We start from the raw sequence: 13,980 nt of genomic DNA on the forward strand, positions 1-13,980 counted from the left end.
GTGAAGTAAATGTGGCCATAGTGGGTGTGGCCATTGCGTGTGTGGCCAATCAGGTGTAGCCATTTGGGGTGTGGCTAAGTGAGTGTGACCATAGTGGGTGTGGCCATTTTGGGGTGTGGTTTACTGGGCGTGTCCTGACCCCGCCCACCCCCAGGTGCCCCGAGAAGCCCCCCGGGAGCCCCCAGGGCGCGCGGCCGAGCGGGCGGCGCTGGAGCTGCAGCGCCAGAACCGCGGCTACCGATTGGTCGAGAGCGACGAGGAGGAGGGGCCTGGCCCCGCCCACAGCGACCACGCCCAGGACGAGCCACGCCCCCGACGGCGACACCTGAGGCGACGTCACCGCTCCGAGTCCCCCCCTGAGAGCCCCAAGGCAGAGCCCTCGCCCCCACCGTGAGTTCAGAGGGGATTCTGGGGTGAAATCCTCAAATTTTGGGGTCACCCTGGAATTTGGGGTCACCCCCAGGGGTTGGAGAGCCCCTGGGTTTTGGGGTCACCCCAATTTTGGGGGTCTCTCCTTCTCCTTGGGGCTCCCCCTGATGCTTTGGGTGGTGGAATTTTGGGGGTTTCCCTCTCAGAACCCCCAAAAAGTCCCCAAATCCCACAAATTTTGTCTTTTTTTGTGCCTTGATTTGGATTTTGGGGTCCCAAGTGAGATTTTGGGTGTCTCAAGTTGATTTTTGGGGTCCTAGATGAGATTTTGGGTGTCTCATGTCGATTTTTGGGGGCCCAGGTGGGATTTTGGATGTCCAAGTTGGACTTTTGGGGTCCCCAGATGAGATTTTGGGGTTTCTCAAGTTGAATTTTGCTGTCCCAAGTGGGATTTTGGATCTCTCAAATTGGATTTTTGGGGGTCCCAGTGGGATTTTGGGGGTCCCAGATGAGATTTTGGGTTTGTCAAGTTGATTTTTGGGGTCCCAGATGGATTTTGAGCATCCTGAGTTGGGTTTTTGGGGTTCCCAGGTCACATTTTGGGTCTCTCAAGTTGATTTTTTGGGGTTCCCAGGTGGGTTTTTGGGTGTCCCAGGTGACATTTTGGTTGTCCCGAGTTGATTTTTGGGGTTCCCTGGAGGGATTTTGGGTGTCCCAAGTTGATTTTTGGTGTCCCAAGTGGGATTTTGGATCTCTCAAATTGGATTTTTGGGGTTCCCAGATGGGTTTTTGGGTGTCCCAGGGGACATTTTGGGTGTCCCAAGTTGATTTTTGGGGTCCCAGATGGATTTTGAGCATCCTGAGTTGGATTTTTGGGGTTCCCAGGTCACATTTTGGGTCTCTCAAGTTGATTTTGGGTGTCCCAGGTGGGATTTTGAGCATCCTGAGTTGGTTTTGGGGGTTCCCAGATGAGATTTTGGTATCCCAGGTAGGATTTTGGGTGCCCCCAGTTGGTTTTTGGGGTTCCCGGGTGGGATTTTTTTGTCCCAGGTGGGATTTTGGGGCCCCCAGGTGAGATTTTGGGTGCCCCCAGTTGGTTTTTGGGGTTCCCAGGTGACATTTTGGTTGTCCCGAGTTGATTTTTTGGGTTCCTGAGTGGCATTTTGGGTGTCCCCCAGTTGGTTTTTTGGGGTTCCTGGGTGGGATTTTTTTGTCCCAGGTGGGATTTTGGGTGCCCCCAGTTGGTTTTTGGGGTTACAGGTGGGATTTTGGGTGTCCCCAGTTGGTTTTTGGGGTTCCCAGATGAGATTTTGGTATCCCAGGTAGGATTTTGGGTTGCTCAAGTTGATTTTTGGGGTTCCAGGTGGGATTTTGGGTGTCCTAAATTGATTTTTGGAGACCCTGAATGGGATTTTGAGTCTCTCAAGTTGATTTTTTGGGGTTCCCAGATGGGATTTTGGGTGTCCCAAGTGGGATTTTGGATCTCTCAAATTGGATTTTTGGGTGTCCCAGTGGGATTTTGGTATCCCAGGTAGGATTTTGAGCATCCTGAGTTGGATTCTTGGGGTTCCTGGGTGGCATTTTGGGGTTCCAGGTGGGATTTTGGGTGTCCAAGTTGGATTTTTGGGGTCCCCAGATGAGATTTTGAGTCTCTCAAGTTGAATTTTGGTGTCCCAGATGGATTTTGAGCATCCTGAGTTGGATTTTTGGGGTTCCTGGGTGGGATTTTTTTGCCCCAGGTGGGATTTTGGGTGTCCAAGTTGGATTTTTTTGTCCCAGGTGGGATTTTGGGTATCCCAGATTGGATTTTTGGGGTCCCAGGTGGCATTTTGGGTTCCTGGGTGGGATTTTTTTGTCCCAGGTGGGATTTTGCGTATCCCAGATTGGATTTTTGGGGTCCCAGGTGGGATTTTGGGTATCCCAGATTGATTTTTGGGGTCCCCCAGGCCCCCCAAGCCCCCCGAGGAGCCGGAGGAGGAGTGGGAGGCATCGGAGCGGGAGCGGCTGCGGGACCTGCGCGAGCGCGACGCCTTCGCCGAGCGCCTGCGGCGGCGCGACCGCGACCGGGACCGCGACCGGGGGGCCAAGGGCGGCTCCAAGGTGGGCTTGGGGGGGCTTGGGGGGGAATTGAGGGGTCCTGGAGGGGTTTGGGGTCATCTCAAGGGGGTTTGAGGGGAGTTTGGGGGGTCCTTGGGGGGTCTGAGGGGTCCTGGAGGGGTTTGGGGTCTTCTCAAGGGGTTTGAGGGGAGTTTGGGGGTCCTTGGGGGGATTTGATGGGTTCTGGGGGCATTTGGGTGATCCTGGGGGGACTCCAAGGTGGGCTCTGGGGGGAGTTTGGGGGGCGTTTGAGGGGTCCTGAATGGGAATTGAGGGGTCCTGGAGGGTTTGGGGTCATCTCAAGGGGGTTTGAGGGGGTTTGGGGGTGTTTGAGGGATTCTGGAGGGGTTTGGGGTCATCTCAAGGGGCTTTGAGGGGAGTTTGGGGGTCCTGGGGGGGAATTGAGGGGTCCTGAAGGGGTTTGGGGTCATCTCAAGGGGGTTTGGGTGATCTTGGGGGGCTTTCAGGGGTCTTGGATGGGTTTGAGGGGGGTTTGGGGGGTCCTTGGGGGGATTTGATGGGTTCTGGGGTATTTAGGTGATCCTGGGGGACTCCAAGGTGGGCTTTGGGGGTGTTTGGGTGATCTTGGGGGGCTTCCAGGGGTCCTGGAGGGGTTTGGGGTCATCTCAAGGGGGTTTGGGGGGTGTTTGGGTGATCTTGGGGGGGTCTGAGGGTCCTGGAGGGTCTGGGGTCATCTCAGGGGGGTCTGAGGGGGGTTTGGGGGGTCCTTGGGGGGCTTCCAGGGGTCCTGGGGGGGTTTGGGGTCATCTCAAGGGGGTTTGAGGGGAGTTTGGGGGATCCTGGGGGGAATTGAGGGGTCCTGGAGGGGTCTGGGGTCATCTCAAGGGGGTTTGAGGGGGGTTTGGGGGGTCCTTGGGGGGCTTTGAGGGGTCCTGGAGGGGTTTGAGGGGGGTTTGGGGGGTCCCTGGGGGGATTTGGGGGGTCCTGGAGGGCATTTGGGGGATCCTGGGGGAATTCAGGGGGAGTTCGAGGGGTCCTGGGTGAGTTTTGAGGGGTTCTGAGTGGGATTTTGGGTTCTCACCCCATTTTTTCTCTCCAGGCCTACGAAGAAGCCCAAAAACGCCTCAAAATGGCCGAGGAGGAGCAGAAAGCCATGGTGAGAGCGTGGCCAGACACCCCAAATCCTCATTTCCCCTTTTTTTTCTCATTTCTCCCCAATTTCCCCAAATCCTGGAGCTGTGGGAGTGTTTCCAGTACGTGTACCTGCCCATTGCAGCCCATTTCACCCCATTTTCTCTGTATTTTACCCCATTTTTTCCCCATTTTTTCCCCCGTTTTCCTCCCAGATCCCCGAGCTGCGGAAGCGCTCCCGCCACGAGTACCTGCCCATTTCATCCTGTTATACTCCATTTTAATGCCATTTTTTCACCATTTTTCTCTCTATTTTTCCCCATTTTTTCACCATTTTTTCACCATTTTTTTACCATTCTTTCACCATTTTAATGCCATTTTTTCACCATTTTTTCACCATTTTAATCCCATTTTTTCCCTAATTTTTCACCATTTTTTCACCATTTTAATGCCGTTTTTTCCCCATTTTTTCCCCTTTTTTTCCCCATTTTCCCCCAGATCCCGGAGCTGCGGAAGCGCTCCCGCCGCGAGTACCTGCCCATTTCACCCCATTTCATCCCATTTTAATGCCATTTTTTCCCCATTTTTTCACCATTTTTCTCTCTATTTTTCCCCATTTTAATGCCATTTTTTCACCATTTTTTCACCATTTTAATCCCATTTTTTCCCCATTTTTTCACCATTTTTCTCTCTATTTTTCCCCATTTTAATGCCATTTTTTCCCCATTTTAATGCCATTTTTTCACCATTTTAATGCCATTTTTTCACCATTTTTTCACCATTTTAATGCCATTTTTTCCCCATTTTAATCCCATTTTTTCACCATTTTAATCCCATTTTTTCCCCATTTTCCCCCCAGATCCCGGAGCTGCGGAAGCGCTCCCGCCGCGAGTACCTGCCCATTTCATCCCATTATACTCCATTTTAATGCCATTTTTTCACCATTTTACCCCATTTAAATTCCATTTTTTCCCCATTTTTTCACCATTTTAATGCCGTTTTTCCCCCGTTTTCCCCCCAGATCCCGGAGCTGCGGAAGCGCTCCCGCCGCGAGTACCTGCCCATTTCACCCCATTTTTTCACCATTTTTCTCTCTATTTTACCCCATTTTTTCACCGTTCTTTCCCCATTTTTTCCCCATTTTTTCCCCATTTTTTCACCATTTTTTCACCATTTTTTCACCATTTTTTCCCCCGTTTTTCCCCATTTTTTCCCCCCAGATCCCCGAGCTGCGGAAGCGCTCCCGCCGCGAGTACCTGCCCCTTTCACCCCATTGTACTTCACTATAATCCCATTTTTTCACCATTTTTCTCTCTATTTTACCCTATTTTAATGCCATTTTTTCCCCATTTTTTCACCATTTTTCTCTCTATTTTACCCCATTTTTCCCCCGTTTTCCCCCCAGATCCCCGAGCTGCGGAAGCGCTCCCGCCGCGAGTACCTGCCCATTTCACCCCATTTTAATGCCATTTTTTCACCATTTTAATCCCATTTTTTCACCATTTTAATGCCATTTTTTCACCATTTTTCTCTCTATTTTTCCCCATTTTAATGCCATTTTTTTCACCATTTTTTCACCATTTTAATGCCATTTTTTCTCCATTTTTTCCCCATTTTTTCACCATTTTTTCACCATTTTTTCACCATTTTTTCCCCCGTTTTTCCCCATTTTTTCCCCCCAGATCCCGGAGCTGCGGAAGCGCTCCCGCCGCGAGTACCTGGCCAAGCGGGAGCGGGAGAAGCTGGAGGAGCTGGAGCAGGAGATCCAGGACGAGGAGCTGCTGTTCGGGGAGGAGGCGCTGACGGCGCCCGAGCGGCGCGAGCTGAGCTACAAACGGCGCCTGCGCGACCTCGCCCGCGACTACAAACGGGCCGGCGCCCGCGAGGAGATGGAGCGGAGCAGCCGCTACCACATCCCCGAGGAGAGCAGGGATAAGGTGGGGAAAGGGGGAAAAAATACAAAATTCATGCCTGAAAAATCACGGAATTGGTACTTGAGAAATCCCGAAATTGGCAGCTGAAAAGGTCCGAAATTGGTACCTGGGGTACCTGGGAAGGAGCGCCCGCTACCACATCCCCGAGGAGAGCAGGGACAAGGTGGGGAAAGGGGGAAAAAATACAAAATTCATGCCTGAAAAATAGCAAAATTCAAATCTGAAAAAAAACAAAATTCATACCTGAAAAATCACGAAATTGGTACTTGAAAAATCACGGAATTGGTACTTGAAAAACTGTGGAATTGGTACTTGAAAAGCTCTGAAATTGGTACTTGAAAAATCCCGAAATTGGTACTTGAAAAATCCCGAAATGAGTACTTGAAAAATCCCGAAATTGGTACTTGAAAAACTCTGGAATTGGTACTTGAAAAATCACGAAATCGGCACCGTGGAAACCACAGAATTGGCACCTGAAAAATCCTGAAATTGGTACGTGAGAAGGTCTGAAATTGGTACTTGAGAAACTCTGGAATTGGCACTTGTAAAGGTCCGAAATTGGCACCTGAGAAATCCTGAAATTGGTACTTGAAAAACTGTGGAATTGGTACCTGAAAAGCTTGAAAATTGGCACTTGAAAAGGTTCAAAATTGGTACATGAGAAGGTCTGAAATTGGTACCTGAAAAACTCTGGAATTGGTACTTGAAAAGGTTCGAAATTGGTACATGAGAAGGTCTGAAATTGGCACCTGAAAAATCCCAAAATTGGTACCTGAAAAACTCTGGAATTGGTACTTGAAAAACTCTGGAATTGGTACTTGAAAAATCCCAAAATTGGTACCTGAAAAATCCCGAAATTGGTACCTGGAGAGGAGCGGCCGCTACCACATCCCCGAGGAGACACGGGACAAGGTGGGAGAAGGGGGAAAAAACACAAAATTCATGCCTGAAAAATCACGAAATTGGTACTTGAAAAATCCCGAATTGTGTAGCTGAAAAGGTCCGAAATTGGTACCTGGGGTACCTGGGAAGGAGCGCCCGCTACCACATCCCCGAGGAGACACGGGACAAGGTGGGGAAAGTGGGAAAAAATACAAAATTCATGCCTGAAAAAAAACAAAATTCACACCTGAAAAATCCCAAAATTGGCACCTGAAAAATCCCGGAATTGGTACCTGAAAAACTCTGGAATTGGTACTTGAAAAGCTCCAAAATTGGTACTTGGAAAGGTCTGAAATTGGTACCTGAAAAATCCCGAAATTGGTACTTGAAAAATCCCGAAATCGGTCCATGAAAAACTCTGAAATTGGTACATTGGTACACCCCAAACACCCCAAACCCCCTCCCTGACCCCCCAAACCCCCCCCAAACCCCCTCCCCTTGACCCCAAACCCCCTTCCCCACGACCCCAGACCCCCTCCCATGAGCCCAAAGCCCCCCAAACCCCCTCCCCATGACCCCAAACCTCTCCCCAAACTCCCCCAAACCCCCTGGCTGACCCCCCAAACCCCCCCAAACCCCCTCCCTGACCCCCCAAATCCCCTTCCCATGACCCCAAACCTCTCCCCACGACCCCAAACCCCCTGGCTGACCCCCAAACCCTCCCCACACCCCCAGACCCCCCCGTCTGACCCCCCAGTGCCCCCCCCAAACCCCCTCCCCATGACCCCAAACCCCCTCCCCACTACGCCAAACTCCCCAAACCCCCTGGCTGACCCCCCAAATCCCCCAAACTCCCTCCCTGACTCCCAAAACCCCCTTCCCATGACCCCAAACCCCCTCCCCATGATCCCTAATCCCCCAAACCCCCCGCTGACCCCCCAAACCCCCTCCCCATGACCCCAAACCCCCTTCCCCACGACCCCAGACCCTTCCCCATGAACCCAGAGCCCCCCAAACCCCCTCCCTGACCCCCCAAACCCCCTCCCCATGACCCCAAACCCCCTCCCCATGACCCCAAACCCCCTCCCCATGACCCCAAACCCCCCCAAACCCCCTGGCTGACCCCTCAAACCCCCTCCCCATGACCCCAAACCCCCTCCCTGACCCCTCAAACCCCCTCCCCATGACCCCAAACCCCTCCCAAACCCCCTTCCCATGACCCCAAACCTCTCCCCATGACCCCAAACCCCTCCCCACGACCCCAAACCCCCAAACCCCTCCCCATGACCCCAAACTCCCCCAAACCCCTTGGCTGACCCCCCAAATCCCCCCAAACCCCCGCTGACCCCCCAAATCCCCTCCCCATGACCCCAAACCCCCCCAAAACCTCCCTCCATGACCCCACACCCCCTCCCCATGATCCCAGACTCCCCGCAAACCCCCTCCCCACAACCCCAAACCCCCTCCCATGACCCCAAACCCCCCCAAACCCCTCCCCATGACCCCCAAACCCCCTTCCCATGACCCCAAACCTCTCCCTATGATCCCAAACCCCCTCCCCATGACCCCAAACTCCCCCAAACCCCCTGGCTGACCCCCCAAACTCCCCCAAACCCCCTCCCCATGACCCCAAACCCCCCCAAAACCTCTCCCCATGACCCCAAACTCCCCCAAACCCCCTGGCTGAGCCCCCAAATCCCCTTCCCATGACCCCAAACCCCCTCCCCACAACCCCAAACCTCTCCCCACGACCCCAAACCCCCTCCCCACGCCCCCAGACCCCCCGTGTGACCCCGCGGTGCCCCCGCAGAAGATCCCGGAGCGCGAGGAGGCGCCCGAGGAGGCGCTGGCGCCGCGGGACGAGCAGCGGCGCTGGGAGGAGCAGCTGCTGGGGGCGGCCGCGCTGCGCTTCGGGGCCAGGGACGCGCGGCACCGGCACCGGCACGGCCGCGACTACGAGCTGCTGCTGGAGGAGGACGAGATGGTGCAGTTCGTCAGTGCTGCGCAATTAGAGGGGACTGACCCCCAAAAGGTGGGGTTTGGGGGGTCCTGAGGGGATTTGGGGGGCATTTGGGGGGGTTTGAGGGGGATTTGGGGACATTGGAAGGGGTTTGGGATGGGTTGAGAGGGACCACGAGCTGCTGCTGGAGGACGAGGAGATGGTGCAGTTCGTCAGTGCTGCCCAGCTGGAGGGCACTGACCCCCAAAAGGTGGGGATTGGGGTCACCCAGGGGGTCCTGAGGGGGTTTGGGGTCATGGGAAGGGATTTGGGGTCATGGGAGGGACCACGAGCTGCTGCTGGAGGAGGAGGAGATGGTGCAGTTCGTCAGTGCTGCGCAATTGGAGGGGACTGACCCCCAGAAGGTGGGGATTGGGGGTGATTTATGGGGGTTTGGGGGGGATTGGGGGTGACATAAGGGGGTTTATATGGACCACGAGCTGCTGCTGGAGGAGGAGGAGATGGTGCAGTTCGTCAGTGCTGCGCAGTTAGAGGGGACTGACCCCCAGAAGGTGGGGATTGGGGGGTCCTGAGGGGGTTTGGGGGGGATTTGGGATGGTTTATGGGGGTTTTGGGGGGATTTGGGGGGATTTGGGGTCACAGGAAGGGGTTTGGGAGGGACCACGAGCTGCTGCTGGAGGATGAGGAGATGGTGCAGTTCGTCAGTGCTGCTCAGCTCGAGGGCACTGACCCCCAGAAGGTGGGGATTGGGGTCACCCAGGGGGTCCTGACAGGGTTTGGGGGGGTTTGAGGGGGATTTGGGGACATTGGAAGGGGTTTGGGGTGGTTTATATGGACCACGAGCTGCTGCTGGAGGAGGAGGAGATGGTGCAGTTCGTCAGTGCTGCGCAATTGGAGGGCACTGACCCCCAGAAGGTGGGGATTGGGGGGTTTGGGGATGATTTATGGGGGTTTGGGGGGGATTTGGGATGGTTTATGGGGGTTTGGGGGGGATTTGGGGTGATGGAAGGGACCACGAGCTGCTGCTGGAGGACGAGGAGATGGTGCAGTTCGTCAGTGCTGCGCAATTGGAGGGGACTGACCCCCAGAAGGTGGGGATTGGGGTGATCTATGGGGGTTTGGGGATGGTTTATGGGGGTTTTGGGGGGATTTGGGGGGGATTTGGGATGATTTGGGGTGATTTGGGGCCATTGGAAAGGGACCACGAGCTGCTGCTGGAGGAGGAGGAGATGGTGCAGTTCGTCAGTGCTGCACAGCTGGAGGGGACTGACCCCCAAAAGGTGGGGACTGGGGGTCCTGAGGGGGTTTGGGGGGGATTTTGGGGGTTTTGGGGGGATTTGGGGGGATTTGGGGTCACAGGAAGGGGTTTGGGAGGGACCACGAGCTGCTGCTGGAGGAGGAGGAGATGGTGCAGTTCGTCAGTGCTGCCCAGCTCGAGGGGACTGACCCCCAGAAGGTGGGGATTGGGGGGATTTGGGGAGATTTGGGGGGATTTGGGGTGATTTGGGGTGGTTTGGGGTCACAGGAAGGGGTTTGGGAGGGACCACGAGCTGCTGCTGGAGGAGGAGGAGATGGTGCAGTTCGTCAGTGCTGCTCAATTAGAGGGGACTGACCCCCAAAAGGTGGGGTTTAGGGTCACCCAGGGGGTCCTGGGGGGATTTGGGGGGGATTTGGGGTGATTTTGGGGTGGTTTGGGGGGGATTTGGGGTGACATAAGGGGGTTTATATGGACCACGAGCTGCTGCTGGAGGAGGAGGAGATGGTGCAGTTCGTCAGTGCTGCGCAGCTGGAGGGCACTGACCCCCAAAAGGTGGGGATTGGGGTCACCCAGGGGGTCCTGGGGGGATTTAGGGTGAATTAGGTGACACCAATGACACTGAGGTGACCGTGGGGTGTCCCCAGGATGTCCCTGAGGCCGAGCGCCACCAGCAGGGGATGGAACCGGGGTGAATTTGGGGTGAATTTGGTGACGATGGGGTGAATTTGGTGACACTAAGGGTGACATTGATGGCACTGGGGTGTCCCCAATGTCCCCAGGACGTCCCCGAGGCCGAGCGCCGCCGGCAGGGGATGGTTACTGTGGAACTGGGGTGAATTTGGTGACACTATGGATGACACTGATGACACTGAGGTGACCATGGGGTGTCCCCAATGTCCCCAGGACGTCCCCGAGGCCGAGCACCGCCGGCAGTGCAGACAGTGGGTGGTTACTGTGGAACTGGGGTGATTTTGGTGACGATGGGGTGACACTGGGGTGAATTTGGTGACCCTGAGGGTGACCCCAATGACAGTAACGTGTCCCCGATGTCCCCAGGATGTCCCCGAGGCCGTCCCCGAGGCCGAGCGCCGCCGGCAGTGGGTGGTTACTGGTTATTCTGGGGTGAATTTGGTGACACTGTGGATGACCCCAATGATACTGAGGTGACACTGAGGTGTCCCCAATGTCCCCAGGACGTCCCCAAGGCCGAGCGCCGCCGGCAGTGCGGACAGTGGGTGGTTACTGTGGAACTGGGGTGATTTTGGTGACGATGGGGTGACACTGGGGTGACACTGAGGTGACACTGAGGTGACACTGAGGTGACACTGGGGTGTCCCCAATGTCCCCAGGACGTCCCCGAGGCCGAGCGCCGCCGGCAGTGGGTGGTTACTGTGGAACTGGGGTGATTTTGGTGACGATGGGGTGAATTTGGTGACACTGAGGTGACACTGAGGTGACAATGGGGTGTCCCCAATGTCCCCAGGACGTCCCCGAGGCCGTCCCCGAGGCCGAGCGCCGCCGGCAGTGCGGACAGTGGGTGGTTACTGGTTATTCTGGGGTGAATTTGGTGACCTTAAGGGTGACATTGATGACACGAGGGTGACCCCGATGGCACTCACGTGTCCCCAATGTCCCCAGGACGTCCCCGAGGCCGTCCCCGAGGCCGAGCGCCGCCGGCAGTCTCTGCAGGACGCGCGCCGGGCCCTGCCCATCTTCCCCTTCCGGGACGAGCTGGTGGCGGCCGTGGCGCAGCACCAGGTGCTGGTGATCGAGGGCGAGACGGGCTCGGGGAAAACCACCCAGATCCCCCAGTACCTGCACGAGGAGGTGAACTGGGAGCACTGGGAGCACTGGGAGCGACTGGGAGGGACTGGGGGATTGGGACTGGGGATTGGGGGATTGGGAGGGGGATTGGGAGGGGATTGGGATGGGGATTGGGGGGAAATTGGAGGGACTGGAGGGGATTGGGAGGGAGATTGGGGAGGGACTGGAGGGGATTGGGAGGGGATTGGGGGGAATTGGGGGGGACTGGGAGGAATTGGGAGGGACTGGGATTGAACTGGGAGGGACTGGTGGGGAATTGGGGGACTGGAGGGAACTGGGAGGGATGGAGATTGAGGATTGGGGAATTGAGGGACTGGGATGAACTGGAGGAGGGACTGAATGGGATTGAACTGGGATTGAACTGGGAGGGACTGGGATGAACTGGGATTGAACTGGGGGATGGGACTGGGATGAATGGGAGGATGGAGAACTGGGATTGAACTGGGATTGAACTGGGATTGAACTGGGAGGGAACTGGGAGGGATGGGGCCTGGGAGGGGATGGGAGGGGACTGGGGGGAACTGGAAGGGACTGGGATTGAACTGGGATGGACTGGGAGGGGATTGGGGGGAATTGGGAGGGACTGGGGGGCACTGGGGGGCACTGGGATTGAACTGGGATGAACTGGGATGAACTGGGATGAACTGGGATGAACTGGGGGGGACTGGAATGAACTGGGATTGAACTGGGATTGAACTGGGATGAACTGGGATGAACTGGGGGTGATTTGCGCTGTTTGGGGTCCTGGTTGGATTTGTCCCCTCTCGGGTCTCGTTTTTAGGATCAGTTCATTTCCAGGGGGGTCACTCGGGGGTCGGGGGTCTCTGTCCCCCCCCCGTGACCCCCCCTGACCCCCCCAATGTCCCCGATGTCCCCAGGGCTACACGCGGGGGGGGCTGAAGATCGGGGTGACGCAGCCGCGCCGCGTGGCAGCCATGAGCGTGGCAGCGAGGGTGGCCGTGGAGATGGGGACCAAGCTGGGCAACGAGGTGACAGCGGGGACAACGGGGGGACACTGGGACATTGGGGACACTGGGGACACTGGGGACATTGGGGACATTGGGGACACTGGGGGCATTGGGGACACTGAGGACATTGGGGACATTCAGGACATTGGGGTCACTGAGGACAGTGGGGACACTGGGGACATTGGGGACATTGGGGACATGGGGACGTGGGGACATGGGGGGAATTGGGGACATTGGGGACATTGCGGGGGAAATTTGGGGGCATTGAGAGCACTGAGGACACTTGGGGACATTGGGGACATTGGGGACATTGGGGACACACTGGGGACATTGGGGACACACTGGGGACATTGGAGACATTGCAGGGGATTGGGGACATTGGGGACACGGGGGACATTGGGGGACATTGGGACATTGGGGACACTGGGGACATTGGGGGGGATTGGGGACATTGGGGACACACTGGGGACATGGGGACATTGGGGACACATTGGGACATTGGGGATATTGGGGACATTGGGGGGACATTTGGGACATGGGGACATTGGGGGATATTGGGGACACTGGGGGGACATTGGGGACACTGGGGACACATTGGGGACATGGGGACATTGGGGACATTGCCGGGGACTGGGGACACTGGGGACATTGGGGACATCAGGACATTGGGGTCACTGAGGACAGTGGGGACAGCGGGGACATTGGGGACACATTGGGGACATTGGGGACATTCAGGACATTGGGGTCACTGAGGACACTGAGGACACATTGGGGACATTGGGGACATTGGGGACACTGAGGACACTGGGGACATTGGGGACATTGCGCGGGATTGGGGACATTGGGACATTGGGGACATTGGGGTCAATGAGGACATTGGGGACACTGTGGGGGACATTGGGGACACATCTCCACCTCCAACCCCATTGTCCCCAACTCGGGGACACATCCTGGGCACTTTGGGGACACTCTGGTGACACAATTGGGGGATGTGAGTGACCACAGGGCTGGCCTGAGTGACCCTGAGTGACCCTGAGGGGACAGTGACCCTGGGGAGGTGACAGCAGCCATGGGGAGGTGACAGCGACCCTGGGGAGGTGACAGTGACCCTGGGGAGGTGACAGCAGCCATGGGGAGGTGACAGTGACCATGGGGAGGTGACAGCGGCTCCAGGGAGGTGACAGTGACCCTGGGGAGGTGACAGCAACCCTGGGGAGGTGACAGCGACCATGGGGATGTGACAGTGACCCTGGGGAGGTGACAGTGACCCTGGGGAGGTGCCATCAGCCGCAGGGGGTGACAGGGCCGTGTCCCTTGTCCCCAAGGTCGGGTACAGCATCCGCTTCGAGGACTGCACGTCGGAGCGCACGGTGCTCAAGTACATGACGGACGGGATGCTGCTGAGGGAGTTCCTGACAGAGCCCGACCTGGCCTCCTACAGGTGACACTGGGGACACTGGGGACACTGGGGACACTGGGGACATTGGGGACACCTGGGGGGTTTGGGGACAGTGGGGACATTGGGGACATTGGGGACATTGGGGACATTGGGGACATTGGGGACACTGGGGACATTGGGGACACTGGGGACACTGG

At 56.5% G+C, this 13,980-nt stretch overlaps 1 protein-coding gene across 6 annotated transcripts in view; it reads left to right on the forward strand.

Moving 5' to 3' along the window:
- The window catches only part of DHX16 (DEAH-box helicase 16), a 116,927-nt gene that overhangs the window by 721 nt on the left and 102,226 nt on the right, over positions 1 to 13,980 (forward strand). For 2 of the 6 annotated variants that reach the window (XM_064737505.1, XM_064737504.1), the window contains exons 2-9: positions 155 to 390; positions 2,316 to 2,469; positions 3,527 to 3,583; positions 5,241 to 5,495; positions 8,185 to 8,406; positions 11,231 to 11,419; positions 12,295 to 12,405; positions 13,710 to 13,825. In XM_064737505.1, the coding sequence (XP_064593575.1) occupies positions 155 to 390; positions 2,316 to 2,469; positions 3,527 to 3,583; positions 5,241 to 5,495; positions 8,185 to 8,406; positions 11,231 to 11,419; positions 12,295 to 12,405; positions 13,710 to 13,825 (1,340 nt within the window). Of the gene's footprint in view, positions 1 to 154; positions 391 to 2,315; positions 2,470 to 3,526; positions 3,584 to 5,240; positions 5,496 to 5,623; positions 5,656 to 6,369; positions 6,405 to 6,546; positions 6,565 to 8,184; positions 8,407 to 10,069; positions 10,145 to 11,230; positions 11,420 to 12,294; positions 12,406 to 13,709; positions 13,826 to 13,980 lie in introns of those variants that run through there. The other 4 variants (XM_064737507.1, XM_064737509.1, XM_064737508.1 and 1 more) reach the window with 4 other exon arrangements.

Source organism: Zonotrichia leucophrys, unplaced genomic scaffold, assembly GCF_028769735.1.
Source record: "Zonotrichia leucophrys gambelii isolate GWCS_2022_RI unplaced genomic scaffold, RI_Zleu_2.0 Scaffold_64_270646, whole genome shotgun sequence".
NCBI classification, from domain to species: domain Eukaryota; kingdom Metazoa; phylum Chordata; class Aves; order Passeriformes; family Passerellidae; genus Zonotrichia; species Zonotrichia leucophrys.